Genomic DNA, 15,221 nt, shown 5'->3' with positions numbered 1-15,221 from the left:
ATCAACTTATTTGTTTCAGGTAACTACTGAAACCCTTGTTTAATGAGAAATTTATAAAAAAGAAAACCTTAGAACCACATATCAAGTAAACCTTGCACATTCTTTGTTTGCCTCATTTGTTCCTATTTTGAAGTTGTTGCTATTACTCTCAAAACATGGTAATAGATCCTGTTATATTTAATTTTAGATTTGGTGAACGTGTTTGAAGTGTTTCTTCCGCAACTTCTTCTATTTCCCAACCCATGAGATCCATTGTATAGAGAAGTTGCTTCGTGCAACCTATGAACACAAGTGAATAAGTATAAGCTTTTATGTTCTATATTTCATACATATCTTTGCCTTTAGAATGCCCTACCGAGGTAATTTACTTGCATTTCTTTTTCCTTGTAGTTGGAAAGGTGAGGTTTCAGTTTTAAAAGTCAGCCATTTTTAGTTGATAAAGTTAGACCTACTTGACCAATTTTTGTGGCCATACCATTTCACGTACTTCTTATATTTTTTAATATAGTTTTTTGATGGATTCAACTCGCTAGTAATATGTTGTGGCAAATCATTTATCATATCTTTTACATGATGCTATTATTGTTCTTTGAAAGTATGATCTATGATTTACAAAATCATGAATTACTTATCTTTCATTTTTTGTGATTTTAAGGATTTAATAATTGCAATATTATGACTTTTATCTCTTTCCATTTCCCAGAATATTGCAAGAAATATGTCAAGCCGGAAAATGTCGTAGCAACAGTAGTAGAAAAGTCCAGTAATGAATAGCATAGTGAAGACGAATACACTCCATCTGATGACGAGGAAATTACCGAAAAACCTGATCCTTAGTTGCACTATATGTCTACCTTGAAAATTCTACGTATTGTACATTGATATTTGCACCTCAAGGAAAATTTGAAACTTAACAAAACTGGGGCATGCCTAAAAATTCTTGCCCCTCTCTTTGTTTTCCATGGAGGTTAATTTTAAATGGTAGTTTACATATGTAATTCATCTATATATATTAATTAAACTCATTTCAAGTCTTTTACAATTTATTCTTAAAGATGTTTTAAAGATGCTAGAAAAACCATATGCATGGAATATAATTTGTTCGTGAAATTGTTTTTTGTTTACACTTTTCATTATCATGATAGAATCAAATTTAATAATAAAAATTAAGATAAATAGAAAATTTAAAAACCAATTCCTACTACAAAATAACAAAATAAAAATATCCTAGACCCCTATAGTATTTGTCTTTAAAAAGATAAACAAAACAAAACAAAAGTTAAACCTCTCTTTAACCACCATATTACCTAAAAAACGAAGTTAGTGATTAAGAGCTCTGTTTAGAACAGAAAACTTGAATCTTAAGTTATAGATGTCCCAGTAATGACCAATTTCATCACTTAGCTTAGATCCCTTCTCTTCACAAAATCTGTAGTCCAGTTTTTGATGAGCACATTGGCCCTATTGGTCCATCACTTGAACTTCTTGTAATGTTGGGTATCGGTATCACAATCCTAAACCAATACTGGTAATCCTTGTTGAATTTGGGCTAACTGATCGGCATTCCAATACGGAAAAACATGAGATTCCACCAACTCCGATGGCAATAGCAACTTTGGCAGGTTTTCTAGATCGCTTTTGTAAAGTTGCTTCTTGATGCACCATAGATCATCATGGACATGATGCCTCAGTTCAGTATTAATCTTGACTTTATTTCTTTTGTTTCTATCCGTTGAAAATTCTGAGTTCCCTATTGTTTGTCTCTTTTTAAACAATGTCAAAGTAAGCTCTCCATTGATGTAACACCCCTCACTTGTATTCAATGCCGAAATAGGGTTACGGAGCATTACCGGACTAAAAACACATATAATTGTATTGTTTTCAAACATTGATTTAAATCATACAACCAACATTCAATTCCAATCAATTTGTCCCTTATAATAGCCTACGAGGCCTTAAACATGCTTTTGAAGTGGTTCAGGACTAAACCGATAACATATGAAAATTTTGGAAACTTAGGAAAATTTCAAACATATAGGGACCATAAGCCCGTGTGAATAGGCCGTGTGCCTCACACGGTTAGTAGACACACCCGTGTCTTAGGTTGTGTGGAAACTGGGCATACATACTGAGTTGCATTACACGGCCAAAGACAAGGTCGTGTGAAAACTAGAGAGTATACTGACTTATGCAACAGGCTAAGTCAGACACACTCGTGTGCCAGGCTGTGTGCCAATTAAAGGGTATACTGACTTGTACGACATGGCCGGTCACACACCTGTGTGTAAGACCATGTGGAGCATACTGATTTTATTTTAATTCAACACCAGGAGACACACGACCGTGTAACATAACTGTGTGCCACACGCGGCCGAGACACACGTCTGTGTCTCTGCCTATGTGGACAAAAAATAGGCTACTTGCAAAGCCGTTTTGCCACCCTATTTTCACATACATGTACAAGCATAAAATTTCATCAACTCATAACTCAATAGGCATCCATTCCAATTCCTTATCATTTTCCGCTCTTTCGAGCTATGAACGAAGCTTTTCACGAGTGATGGACGATAAGCTCTATTGAGTGAAAGCAAAGCTCGACGAGTGAAACAGTAAGCTCATACAAGCTGAGAACAGTAAGCTCCAATGAGCTGAAAATAGTAAGCTCTTACAAGCTGATATACCGGTAAGCTCATTTGAGCTGCAGTGAGTCCAGAACACATGCAAGATCTCGACCTAAACGGTAACCTTAGTGACATGTCACTTGTATCCTACAAATTCATACAGTTCAAACGGGGCTCGATAACAATCTATACCAATAAGGCATTCATATTCTAAGTATATCAATTATATACATACATTTCAAATAATTACAAGTACTTAAAAGTTTGATTCTAATTATACGAACTTACCTCGTATAGCTTGGATAGCAAATATCGGCTATTCGTCAACTTTTCTTTTTCCCCGATCTAATTTCGATCTCAGATTATCTTGATCTATATATTATCAAATTAAGTACATTTAGTATTCAATCTATTCAATTTAGCCCATAATTCATATTTTAGCAAATTTACACATTTGCCCCTAAATTTTCACCATTTTTACAATTTAGTCCTTATCACATAAAATTGCAAATTCATGCAATTTAGTACAACCCATGCTTAGCCAATTTTTAATGGAGCCCCTAGCATCCCATATATTTTATTTATTCACATCTTTAACCACCACATTTCACATTGTCACAATTTAATCCCTTTTTGACATTTTTGTCAAAAATCACTTTACAAAACTAGTTTAACTATCAACAATTATTCAAAATCCATCATCAACTATCAAATTACTCGAACATTCAACAATGGAAACATGAAAAATCTTTAGAAATTTCAAAATCTAAGGTACAGGCTAGCTAGAATACGAAGTAACGATTACAAACACATAGTAATCATAAAAAACCGAGCTAAAACCATACCTTAATTTACTCATGCAATTGCCAAAACTTATTCTCCTTCTTTAATGGTATATTTGGCCATGGATGTTGAAAAATAAGAAATATGATAGCTTATTCATTTTTTAATTCTTTTACATTTTCTATTATTAATCAATTTACTATATTAACCTTAATAATAACTTTTAAACATTAACTAACCTTGTTCAAAAATGTCCACTCCATTATCAGATGGTTTAATTATTATTTAAGGCCACCATATTTAAAAACCAAAGCGAAATGGCACCTTTAACTAATAGAACATGCATTTTACATTTTACGCGATTTAGTCCTTTTTACCGAATTAAGCATTCAAATAGTAAAATTTCTTTATGAAACTTTCACAGAATAATTCTATAATGCTGCAAACCTTATTAAAATAATAAAATAAATATTTTAATTTTGGATTTACTATCCCGAAACTACTGTTTCGATTTGACTCAAAAACGGGCTATTACAATTGAACTTCTTATTCAGGCTATTCAAGTTATGGTGATTGCTACATTCACCGATTCCCTATAAAAGTGAAAGAGATAACTCTAACGAAATATAATCACTGGTGTCAGCTTCCATCAATTCTGACGAAAAAGCATCGCTGCTATTCGCGATGCACGTTATATTACGTACATTTGATTTCCTTGTATCTTGAATTAGAAGTTTTCTTTTATCATTTGGAGTAGTTTCGGTGGACATATTATCGATAGAAGGAGAAGATCGTAACGATAGCTCTGTACCAGTATCCCTCGATTCCAACAAAAAATCTCTGAAAAAGTTTACCCTTGTAGGTTTTAATTTCTCGTAATGAATTTCTTATTTTTCGATACCAATTGATATTGTTGACTTAAATGAAAGAGACAACTCCAATGTAATATTGCTATCTTCACAATCTAGGATTTTTTTCATTTGTCCTATTGGTGCCGTCCACATCCATGGTATTCAAAACAATGAAGGGTATGTTGTCTTCCATGGATGAAGTAGTCAAGTACCGAACAATCAACTTATTTATGTCAAGTAACTGTTGAAACCCTTCTTTAATGAGAAATTTATAAAAAAAGAAAACAATAAAAAAAATTTTCTTTCCTCAATCCCAACTCTAAAATCTTATCTCTTTACCTTCCATTCTCACTTTCTTAAAAATATATGAGTTTATATAATTAAACAGGATGAAATCTTTTTCCTACTAGAAAAGTAGTTTGACCTCCAAGTGTAATGTTGCCCCCACTCTCATCTTTTTTTTTTTTTTGACTAATGAAATTGTTATTTGATTTATGAATGTTTTATTAATTATTAGAATTAATTCTAAATAATAATAAGTTAAGTTTGCAATGATAGAAAACATGATAGAAAACATAAATTTAGATATTCATTCCAACGTCTTTAAATATGGTTATTAATGAATTTTATATTTTATTTACCGTTAATGTTTCATTAGAAGAGAATAATGCATTAGGAGAATAATTTATAGGCATGATTATTTATTTGACACTTCAATTTTACAAAATAAATTATTTTAATTCTCAATTTAATTTTTCGTCTTTTTAACTTTTTAACTTGCATTTTTTGTAAAATAACCTCAAAATTGATAGAAAAACTAACTTTTTAATTTTGCAGATGTGGCATGCCAACATTTAATTAATTTTAAAATTTTAAAAAATTTAAAAATTATATAAAAATTATAAAACACTACTTTTAATTTTAAAAAATTAAAAATTAATTAAATCTGACATATTATCCACGTGGCAATTCATGTAAAGTTAACAAACGTTAATTTTTTCATCCATTTGAGGTGATATAGAAAATGTAAGTTTAAGGAATAAAAGTGGCGAAAAAGTGAATGGAGAATTAAAATGATATTTTTATAAAGTTGAAAGATCAAATAAATCATTATACCTAAATTATATTAGAATGATTTGAAAAATTAAATATTTTAGCCACCAATAAAATAATTCCCCATCATCAACTTTAAAAATGTGAAAGTACTATCATACTAATCTTCATATTCATAACCATCTTTTTAACTTTAATTAAATTATTTAAAAATAATAAACAAACAAACATGTTTTCTTCTTTAATAATTTTCAAAATTATTTTTAGTTTTTTTAAATTTAATCAAATTTTATTTTTATGTAGTCAAATTTTTAATTTTTTTAATTTTTAATTTCTAGACACCTAATTTTTCTTTTTCAATTTTTAATTTTCTATATTTTCATTAAAAAATAATGAAAATTCCACGGTTTGGTAACACTGCGGGTGGTTGTAATTATTTTTCGATTTTTGCAAACTCTTTTTCTAGGTTTTTAAAAATATTTAATGATTGGCTTTAATTTTTCAATTTTCTATTTCTGTATAATTTTTATTAGTTTTTCTAATTTTTAATTACTGTTTTCAACATTTTTAAATTTTATTTTTACTTTTCTTTTCCACATATAATTTCAACATCTTTGCATTTTTCCTCAAAATTTTAATTATTTTTAAGTAATTTAATTAAAATTGAATTAAATTAGAATAATATCATATATAATTGAGTGTATAATAATTTTGTATGTCTTTGAAAACTATTGATGTATCACTATTTTATTGTTGTCTAATAATTGTATATTTTAGGATGATCCTACTATAAGCTATTCCATGTAATACGTAAATTTATACATGAGTAGACTTTTCGATAAATAGTTCATGAACAATTAAATTTTGTTCGTTTATACTTATTTATTAAGCTAAATAAACCAAAAAATAATAATAAACAAGACGTTTAAGCTTGCCTTTTTCTTGAACAATCACATTATAGATTTTGATCATATCTACTCTTTTTGACATAATGCTTAGAACTACCCATATCTCCTTCTTAACTCATAAATAGGAGGATAATGCATTTCAACACACTTAAATCCACATCCTCCTTGTTGAGATTCATGAAAACTATTCATGTTGACTGAAAAGTAACCTTTTATTGATATTAAACCAGATATCAAACTCTGATATATATACACAAGCTGCCAAGACTAGTTACAACAACCTTAACTACCATAACTATTACTGCTAACTACTAACTGTTTTAAACTGTTAACTGCCACAACAGTTTTATTCCTTAACATGTCCCTATCTCCTTAATCTCTGATGTTTGCTCATGTTTTGCAACTATCTTAAGACACGATCGAAACTTTGAAAAAAGAGAAGCTGACTAAGGCTTAGTAAAGATGTCTGCTGCCTGCTCTTACGCTGGAACATGTCTAACAGTTAATGTTCTTGCAGCAACTTTCTCCTTAACGAAAAACAGATCCAACTTGACATGCTTAAATTTTGAATGTAATACTAGATTAGCTGAGACAGCAACAGCTCCAGCCAGACAGTAGCCTTCCTGTTCAAAGAAACATGTAATTCAGCTAAAAGTGATTTAAGCCAGACTATCTCAGTGACCATATGAGCAAGCCCTTTATATTCTGCTTCTGCAGTTGATCTGGAAACAATTTATGCTTCTTAGACCCCCAGGCAATAGGATTGCCCCCAAGAAATACACAGAATCCTGTTGTAGACTGTCTGTCATCCACATCAGACCCCCAATTTGCATCCGAATAGGCAACAAGATCCAAGGTGATAGCTGGAGTGAAATGAAGACCATAATCAGCAATGTTCTGGAGATAGCGCAGGATGCGTTTCACAGCTTTGAAATGTTGATCAAGAGGTTTGTACATGAATTGACAAACTCTATTTACAGCAAAAGTAATGTCAGGTCTTGTAATGACTATATACTGTAGAGCCCCCACAATACTCCTATACTCAGACTCATTCTCAATTGCACTTCCAACATATTAAGATAAATTAGTTGAAAAAGCCATGGGTGTAGGAGAACCTTTTGCTTAATCCATGCGAGCCCTACTTAGAAGCTCAAGGATATATTTACGTTGGCTCAAAAATAAGCCATTAGTGGTGGAAAGAACTTCAATACCAAGGACATAGTTGAAAGAGCCCAAATCCTTCAGAGAGAACTTAGTATCCAAGGTGGCGATAAAGTCATCAATACTGCCTTGATGATTTCCAGCGACAATGATGGCATCGACGTAGACAAGTACATACAGGAGCACACCCTCAGTCTTTTGAGCAAAAAGTGAGCCATCAGATTTAGTTAAAACAAACTGAGAAGCAAGAAAAAAATCCCTTAGCTTTGAGAACCAAGCTCGAGGAGCATACTTAAGGCCATACAGAGCTTTCTTTAGACGACATACCAACGTTTGATCACCAATCTTCTGCTTAAAACCTGGAAGTTGCACCATATAAGTCTCTTCTGACAAATCTCCATTGAGAAAGACATTGTTAATATCAACTTGCCTTAGTGACCAACCAAACTTCACAGCCAAGAACAAGACTACACGAATTGTAGTAGGTTTTACAACAAGGCTGAAAGTTTCTTGATAATCAATACCAACTTCCTGCAGGTACCCCTTGACAACTAGTCTACCTTTGTAACAAGCAATTGTGCCATCCGAGTGTCTTTTAACTTTGAATATCCATTTGCAGCATACAGCCCTCCTGTTGGCAGGTAAGGAAACTAAATCCCAAGTTTCATTCTTTAGTAATGCATCATACTCCTGCTAAGCTGCTAATTTCCATTCTTTGTGGGCAAAAGCCTGCTCAATCATCACAGGTTTAGGAACTCCTAGCTCAGCTGAAAATAATTTAGGTTTGAAAATCCCATTCTTGGATCTAGTTTGCATAGGATGAGTGTTGACAATAAGAGTTGACAAGTGAACAACGGACAAGGGATTGCTAGAAGCCAGCCGAGAGGTAAATGAGTCAGTTGACGAAACACCAGTAGGAGAGGGAGGAAGGGACGCTGATCGACTGCCATCTGTATTGATACCAGGTGATCTAAAATGCAGAGAAGTAGGCTGTATAGGAACAGAATCTGAAAGAGTAGGAGAAAAATAAACTGGTCTACTGGTATCTAACATTGCTGCCAATTCTGGTTAAGGGAAAGAAATGTTTATAGGTGAGACACCAGTACCAGACTGTGGAAAGGAAGAGAAGACAACAGGAACTCGAGCCTGTTGATGCTAAAACTGTGAGTGAGCCCGAGAATCACTGCTTGAGCTAGAAGAAGCAGCAAAAGGAAATGAATCTTCATCGAACACCACATGTCTTGAGACAAAAACCTTTCCATTATCATTAAGGCATTTTTATCCTTTATGAGCTGAGCTATAGCCAAGAAATACACAGGGCTTGGAACGATACTCGAGCTTATGGTTATTAAAGGGTAGAAGATAGGGATAACACTTACAACCAAAAACCTTTAAAAATATGTAATTGAGTTGAGTGCAATGCAACACTTCAAAAGGTGATCGTCCTTCGAGAAGAAGTGTGGGAAGCCTGTTAATGAGAAAAATAGCACTAGTAAAAGCATGAGCCTAAAAAATCAATGGCATGCTAGATTGAGCCATCAAGGTCAGACCAGTATCGACGATGTGCCTATGTTTTCTCTCAACCAGACCATTTTGCTCAGAAGTGTGGGGGACAAGTCAGGCGATGATGAATTCCAAGCTGAGACAACATATTTGAAAAAGATCAAAATTCGCCACCTGAATAGTCTGAAGAGCCTTAATGAAACATCTAAATTGAACAGTAATAAATTTCTGCAAATGAAGAAACTTTTCAAGAGCTTCAGGTTTGCGTTTGATGAGATATAGCCATGTGAATCTAGAGTACGCATCAACAAATGAGACATAGTAGTAAGAACCTTCAGATGCCATAGGGGCAGGTCCCTAAAGATCAGAAACTATGAGCTCAAATGGAGCCGAATATACAGTAGTAGATGAAGAAAATGAAAGCTTATGATTGTTTCCAAGCTGACATGCTGAACAAATAGTACTCAACTTACAACTGTTGGAAACAACATTACACATCTAAAGAACTGTTTTAGTAGTTTTATTACAAGGATGGCCCAAACGTTTGTGCCACAACTCAAAATTAGAGGAACTAGAAGCTGGAAGTCCCAAACAAGCAGTATGAACAGTGGCTGGAGTTGAAGAAACAGACTTGTACCCCTGAGTGTGAGAAAGATCAAACTGATATAAACCATTATGAATGCGGCCCACCAACAGGATGCTCCCTGTCTTGGTATCCTTCATAAAACAACGAAAAGCATGAAACTCAAAGTAGACTTGGTTATCTCCTGCAAATTGAGCAACATACATTAAATTTTTACAAATGTCAGGTACATGCAAAACATTTCTTAGATGAAAGACTTGACTATTAGTTGTAAAAGAGCTGAAGGCAACATGATCCACTGGAATTGATATGCCATTCCCCATAAAAAACTTGTTGTTACCTGTGTACTGAGTGACATGTTGCAAACTTTTCAGATCATTGGTTACATGATTGGAAGCACCGAAGTCTAGATACCAAATTTTTGCAGTTGAGGAACTCGAAGAAAACTGCCCTTTAATAGAAACCTGATTAGCTTGCAGACCAGCGTCTTGTGCAGAACCTTTCTAAAAGCAACAAGGATGACCACAAGAAGAAAGATTTTAGAACTGATGAAAATGTACCTGCATGGACTGGTTAGAAATTCCTTTAAAAGTCTCATCGAACTGATAAATAACACCGCTGGACAGTATAACCAATGCGTCCACAAAGTTGACATTGAGGCTTATTATGCACAAATTTCCTACCTCGACCTCTTCCGCGAGATGATCTACCATTGCCCCTGTAGTGTGGCCTGATACTCCTATCAGACTGACCGCAACTACTACCACCAGAATCATGATACTGAACAACATTAACTTGTAAAGACATGGTAGAAACTAGATCTGGTTGTCGGGTTTCACAATCAGTTAGCATTTCAATAAGAAGTTCAAGAGGAATACTCATTACAGATGCTACAATACGAATTGACTCAGACTCCACTGGCAAGCTTGCAAGAATGATACTAATTTATTCTTGCTCAGAAAGAACACTACCAGCAGCCACAAGAGTGTCACACAGATTTTTAATCTTGGCCAGATATTCTTTAATGGTCAGCTGACCTTTTTTTTTAGAATAAAGGGAATGTCTCAAAGTAGAAATCGTCAGAGTAGACTTAGAAGCAAAGCGAATAACAACAGTACTCCATACATCAAAGCTAGATCGAGCATCAGTGAGATGAACAAGAACATCATCACAAATGGTGGACAAAAGCCAGGAAGCTAACAATTTATCTTGTTGTTTATGAAACAAGAAGTGAGGATTGGGGATAAGATTACCATTGCTATCAACAATCGACTGTGGAGGAACACTAACAATGCCAAGAATAAAACTATACAGCCCATAGCCTTTAAGGATCAACAAAACTTATTGTTTCCATAAACGAAAATTGTGCTCTCCAAGTTTTACAGTGTCATGTTTAGGAAATTGTTGAATCTTTTTCAAAACACCAGGAGTCGAACTAGGAGAAGAACCACCTGCTGGAACACTTGAGTTGATGCACTGTCGATTTTCATCATCATCACCAGAAACGACCTCTGTTGCCATGAGAGAACACTAAAAATAAATTTTTAAGGCTTAGATACCATGTTGAGATTCATGAAAACTATTCATGTTGACTGAAAAATAATCTTTTATTGATATTAAACCAGATATCAAACTCTGGTATATATACACAAGCTACCAAGACTAGTTACAACAACCTTAACTACCATAACTATTACTGCTAACTACTAACTGTTTTAAACTGTTAACTACCACAATAGTTTTTTTCCTTAACACTCCTACATTAGCAACAATGCCTATGCCAATCGAGCTAAGACTCATTTGACGTTTAAGCTTGTTTATTAAGTGAACCGAATGTAAACAAAGTTTGGTTGGTTTGTTTGTTCATAAACAAACACGTTGATGTTCACTTAAATCTCATTTAATAAATTATTTTAAGTGTATTTAAAACTCATTTACTATTCAGTTATCGTATAATTAATAATATTATTATAGTTTCAAGTGCTTATTCTATTTATATTAAAATTATTAATATTCATATTTAATTATTTTATATCTAAAAGATAATATGTATGTTTATTTATTGTTTGTTAGTTTATTATTCATTAATATCATTTGTAAATGTGTTCAATTATATGTTCATAAACTTTTCAATTAACTTACAGGAAGAAACACAAATTATTATATAAATGACCACAAACATTATTTTAAAACTTTTAACGATCACGAACCAAACATTAAAAAACTTAAAAATAAATAAACAAACATGAAAATAGGCTGGCTGGGGGAAGAGAGGGAGGGAGGGAAGGAGAGGGGGATAATTTTTATTTTAAATAATACTAATATATTTTTATTTAACTTTTTCAAATTTCTAGTCAAATTAATATAAATTATATTTTTAAAGACACGTGCCACTTCTTGATTGGTTGCAAAGATTTTTTTTAACGGATTTAATGAGAAGGGTAACATTAGTTATATACCTGACTTAACCAAAAGAAAAAAGAATCTAATTCAAATAAAGAGTATAGTTTAAGGGCCTCTTATTGGAGGCGGATCAGTTTCGAGGGAATGGATACTCTAAGATAGACAAGAAAAATTGAATTTGATTAATTCAACTTATAAGATTTTGGAACAATTAGAAAATTACAAAAATGAAACCATTTATTTTGAACAACAAAGAGCGATTAATCAAGTCCGACAACGGGTTTTCCAACAAGCTTTACAAGGAGCTCTAGGAACTCTGAATAGTTCTTTAAACAACGAGTTACATTTACGCACCGTCTGTTTTTTCTGTCTTATCGCATCCATTTTCTTTGAATTCTATTTGAATATTGCTCGTGTATAAAATAGAAATTCGTTGATATTTCAATAGATTCTTTTCTTTTCTTTTCTTTTTTTTTTTTGTTATACTCTAGTCAATCAAATCTGTTGAATTATTGTTCAATTAAGCCTTTAATTATTTATAATTAGATTTTTAATATTGAATTTTCTTCTCATCAACATAACTTTTTACGTGCTATAAAAATTGATAATATCATGATAAATAATTGGAGTGCATTTAATATTATTAATATGACGTATTTACTTATTTAAATTTAATTTTAATCACAATTTAAACTTTTTTATTTTAATTTCATACATATGACATATGGTTAATATTAATTTTGAACACTACATTTCATTATTTATTATATGTTATTTTTAAATGTATAATTGTCTTCTAAATACATAATTTTTACAAGCATACCTGTACGATAAATTTTTTATTTATTTTTATATATTTTAAATATAATATGTTTAAAAATTTCGATTAATATTTACTCATAATTAATAGATGGGTATTTGTTCATAATACAAAATAAATTAAATATAAAAAGTATCCTGCGGTTCTCAAGAGTAAAATGGATGTTAGATACGTTCATTACTACTATTTGTTTTAGATTTATATTTTTAATTATTTAAAATATATAAAAATATGAAATGACGAATCTGTTATCATTATAATATTAGAGGTTAAATATAAAATTAGTATTTAAATTTATTCAGTTTTTTAAATTAATACCTGTAATTTTTTTATCTCAAATTAGTATTTGAATTTTGTTCCATCACCTAAATCGATATCTAAGTAGTAATTTGAAAAAAAAAACTATAAATACTAATACGAAAGAAGTGGAAAAAATTAGGTATTAATTTTATATTTAATGTTAAAAGAAAAAGGTGAATAAAGGAATTAAATATAAAAGGGCAGGAAGAGTAGGTGTAAGAGAGAGGGATTAAAAATTGCATGAAAATGATGAAGATACAAGTGGACGCGGTGTGATTGGCGCCGCCCCCACAGGCTACGCACGTACATTCCCATTTCTTACTACAGAATCTTCCAATTAAAAATCGAGTGTCCCACACGTTATCTTACCTTTCTTCCAAATCAATCTCTAAATTCCAGGATTTTGACTCAATAACGGTCCTTCACCATCATCTTTCCTCTATAAATACTCTTTAGTTTTTTTCTTCCCAAAATCATTGCGCCACTTATTCCAGAGATAACTTCACGTCCAAAAACCATGCAAGCTACTACTTCTTGTCTTTCTAAGTCCTCAGCTTCAGCTCCTCCACCACAACATCGCTTCTCCAGCGACCTAATAGGCGGGAGAAAGGGTTTGGGAGGGGCAAAGACGGCAAATGTCAAAGTAATGGCTTCAAAAAGATCATCAGGGCCATCTAGTCACAATTTCGACGGGAAGCTAGTGGATGAGAGCATGATAGTGTTGAGAAAGCGAATTCAGGAGATGCAGAGGGTGGAGAAGAGTTATGAGCCTCCCCAGCATTGGATGGAGTGGGAGAAACAATACAAGAAAGAAAAGTACGACCTCGATGTTTACCAAGCTGTGGGGAGCTTGCAATCCAAGCTCATGGAAACCAGGCCTGCCGTTGCTTTGGGGATGGCTCTTCTTCTTCTCTTTACCTTACCAACTTCAATCGCCGCACTTCTCTTTCATCTTATCCCTAATTCCCTATGATCATATACATCTAAATTTGTTACTTCTAATTCAAAATGTTGCAATCTTCATACTCTTCTTACAGTGGTTCATCTTATTATAATTATTAGAGTTTTAAGATATTGAGCACTCTAGTTAAATTTAGTGAGTTCAAATTTTATTTTATATGTATGGGTTTTGTTGTATTATATTTTAATTATTCATCAATTTAAATTATATATTAGTATGATTTTATTTTATAGTTGTTCATGCATACATGTATAATCATATTTTATAAAAGAACTTTCGTAAAAAGAAAATTTTCCTTATTATTTTAGTCTTTTAATTTTTCAAATTAAATCTTTGTTTTAACGAAAGCGATATTGATATTTAAATTGAATATTAGTAGCAACTTTTGCAACATTATACTATAATTTTTATTTAAATTTTAACGTCTAATTATATTTTGACCAATGTGCGTGGACAAAATATATTAAAATTGGAATCCAAGTAATTTGAGAGTGAGGTTTTATGCATATGTGATAAATTTAAAGCTGTCTGAGGCATCCGAGACCGAGATAAATGAGTAGTTTAATTGATGGCAAAGTTGAAGACGGGATGAGAGATGTGAGTGTGACCGACAAATGATTTGATAGAGTAATTGACCTCAATCCTTGGAACTTGGGCCGGAGTCGGTGATGCTATTTTTTTTATTACTTATCTTGATTTGTGTTTTTTTCTGGGTATTAATTAAATAGTAATTTAGACGGAGTTGTAAGTTTTGTAGCTCAAATCTAGACCTCGTACCAAAAAAAGAAACTACCTATTCAATCGAACCTATAAAATGGGTCAATCACTAATTTTCAACTCCAGAATTTTTATTTATATCAAACAATTTATATATTTAGCCCAAAGCTTAAATACTCAAACATAAAGCCCAAGAATCAAACCCATGTGAAGAAGACCAATGATTCTGACCCAAAAGCCTTGCCTCCCCTATGGAGAATGCTTTGCTTTTTTTTTTCCCAAGCGTTTTGGTTTGGAGCTAGCTTTTCTTATCAAGTAATTTCCAAGACAACTTGGCTAGGAAGGCTTGCTTCATATTAGCAACTCGTCTAAAACTCAAGCTTCCATGTGATTTAGGTGGAGTAAGAGCTTCCCAATTATTTCAATGATTTTTCATCACTATGCTACCACTAGAAGTCTTTAGAAACTTTAATCAATTTGCGCATAAATGTAGTCGGGCGCTTTAAAGCATGACAAATAGTAAATGAAAATACTTGACATCTTAGAATGCAAGTGTG

At 32.4% G+C, this 15,221-nt stretch overlaps 1 protein-coding gene across 1 annotated transcript; it reads left to right on the top strand.

The window, feature by feature from the left end:
• The first annotated feature begins 13,503 nt into the window (after positions 1-13,503).
• LOC108466766 (uncharacterized) lies at positions 13,504-13,959 on the top strand. Its single transcript, XM_017767135.2, has one exon. The coding sequence runs from the start codon at positions 13,504-13,506 to the stop codon at positions 13,957-13,959; it is 456 nt and encodes a 151-aa protein (XP_017622624.1).
• The last annotated feature ends 1,262 nt before the right edge of the window (positions 13,960-15,221 follow it).

The sequence above is a fragment of the Gossypium arboreum genome, chromosome 2, assembly GCF_025698485.1.
Source record: "Gossypium arboreum isolate Shixiya-1 chromosome 2, ASM2569848v2, whole genome shotgun sequence".
Taxonomy (NCBI): Eukaryota; Viridiplantae; Streptophyta; class Magnoliopsida; order Malvales; family Malvaceae; genus Gossypium; species Gossypium arboreum.
Note: the sequence above shows the minus strand (reverse complement) of the source record. Positions and strands in the feature narration are given on the sequence as shown.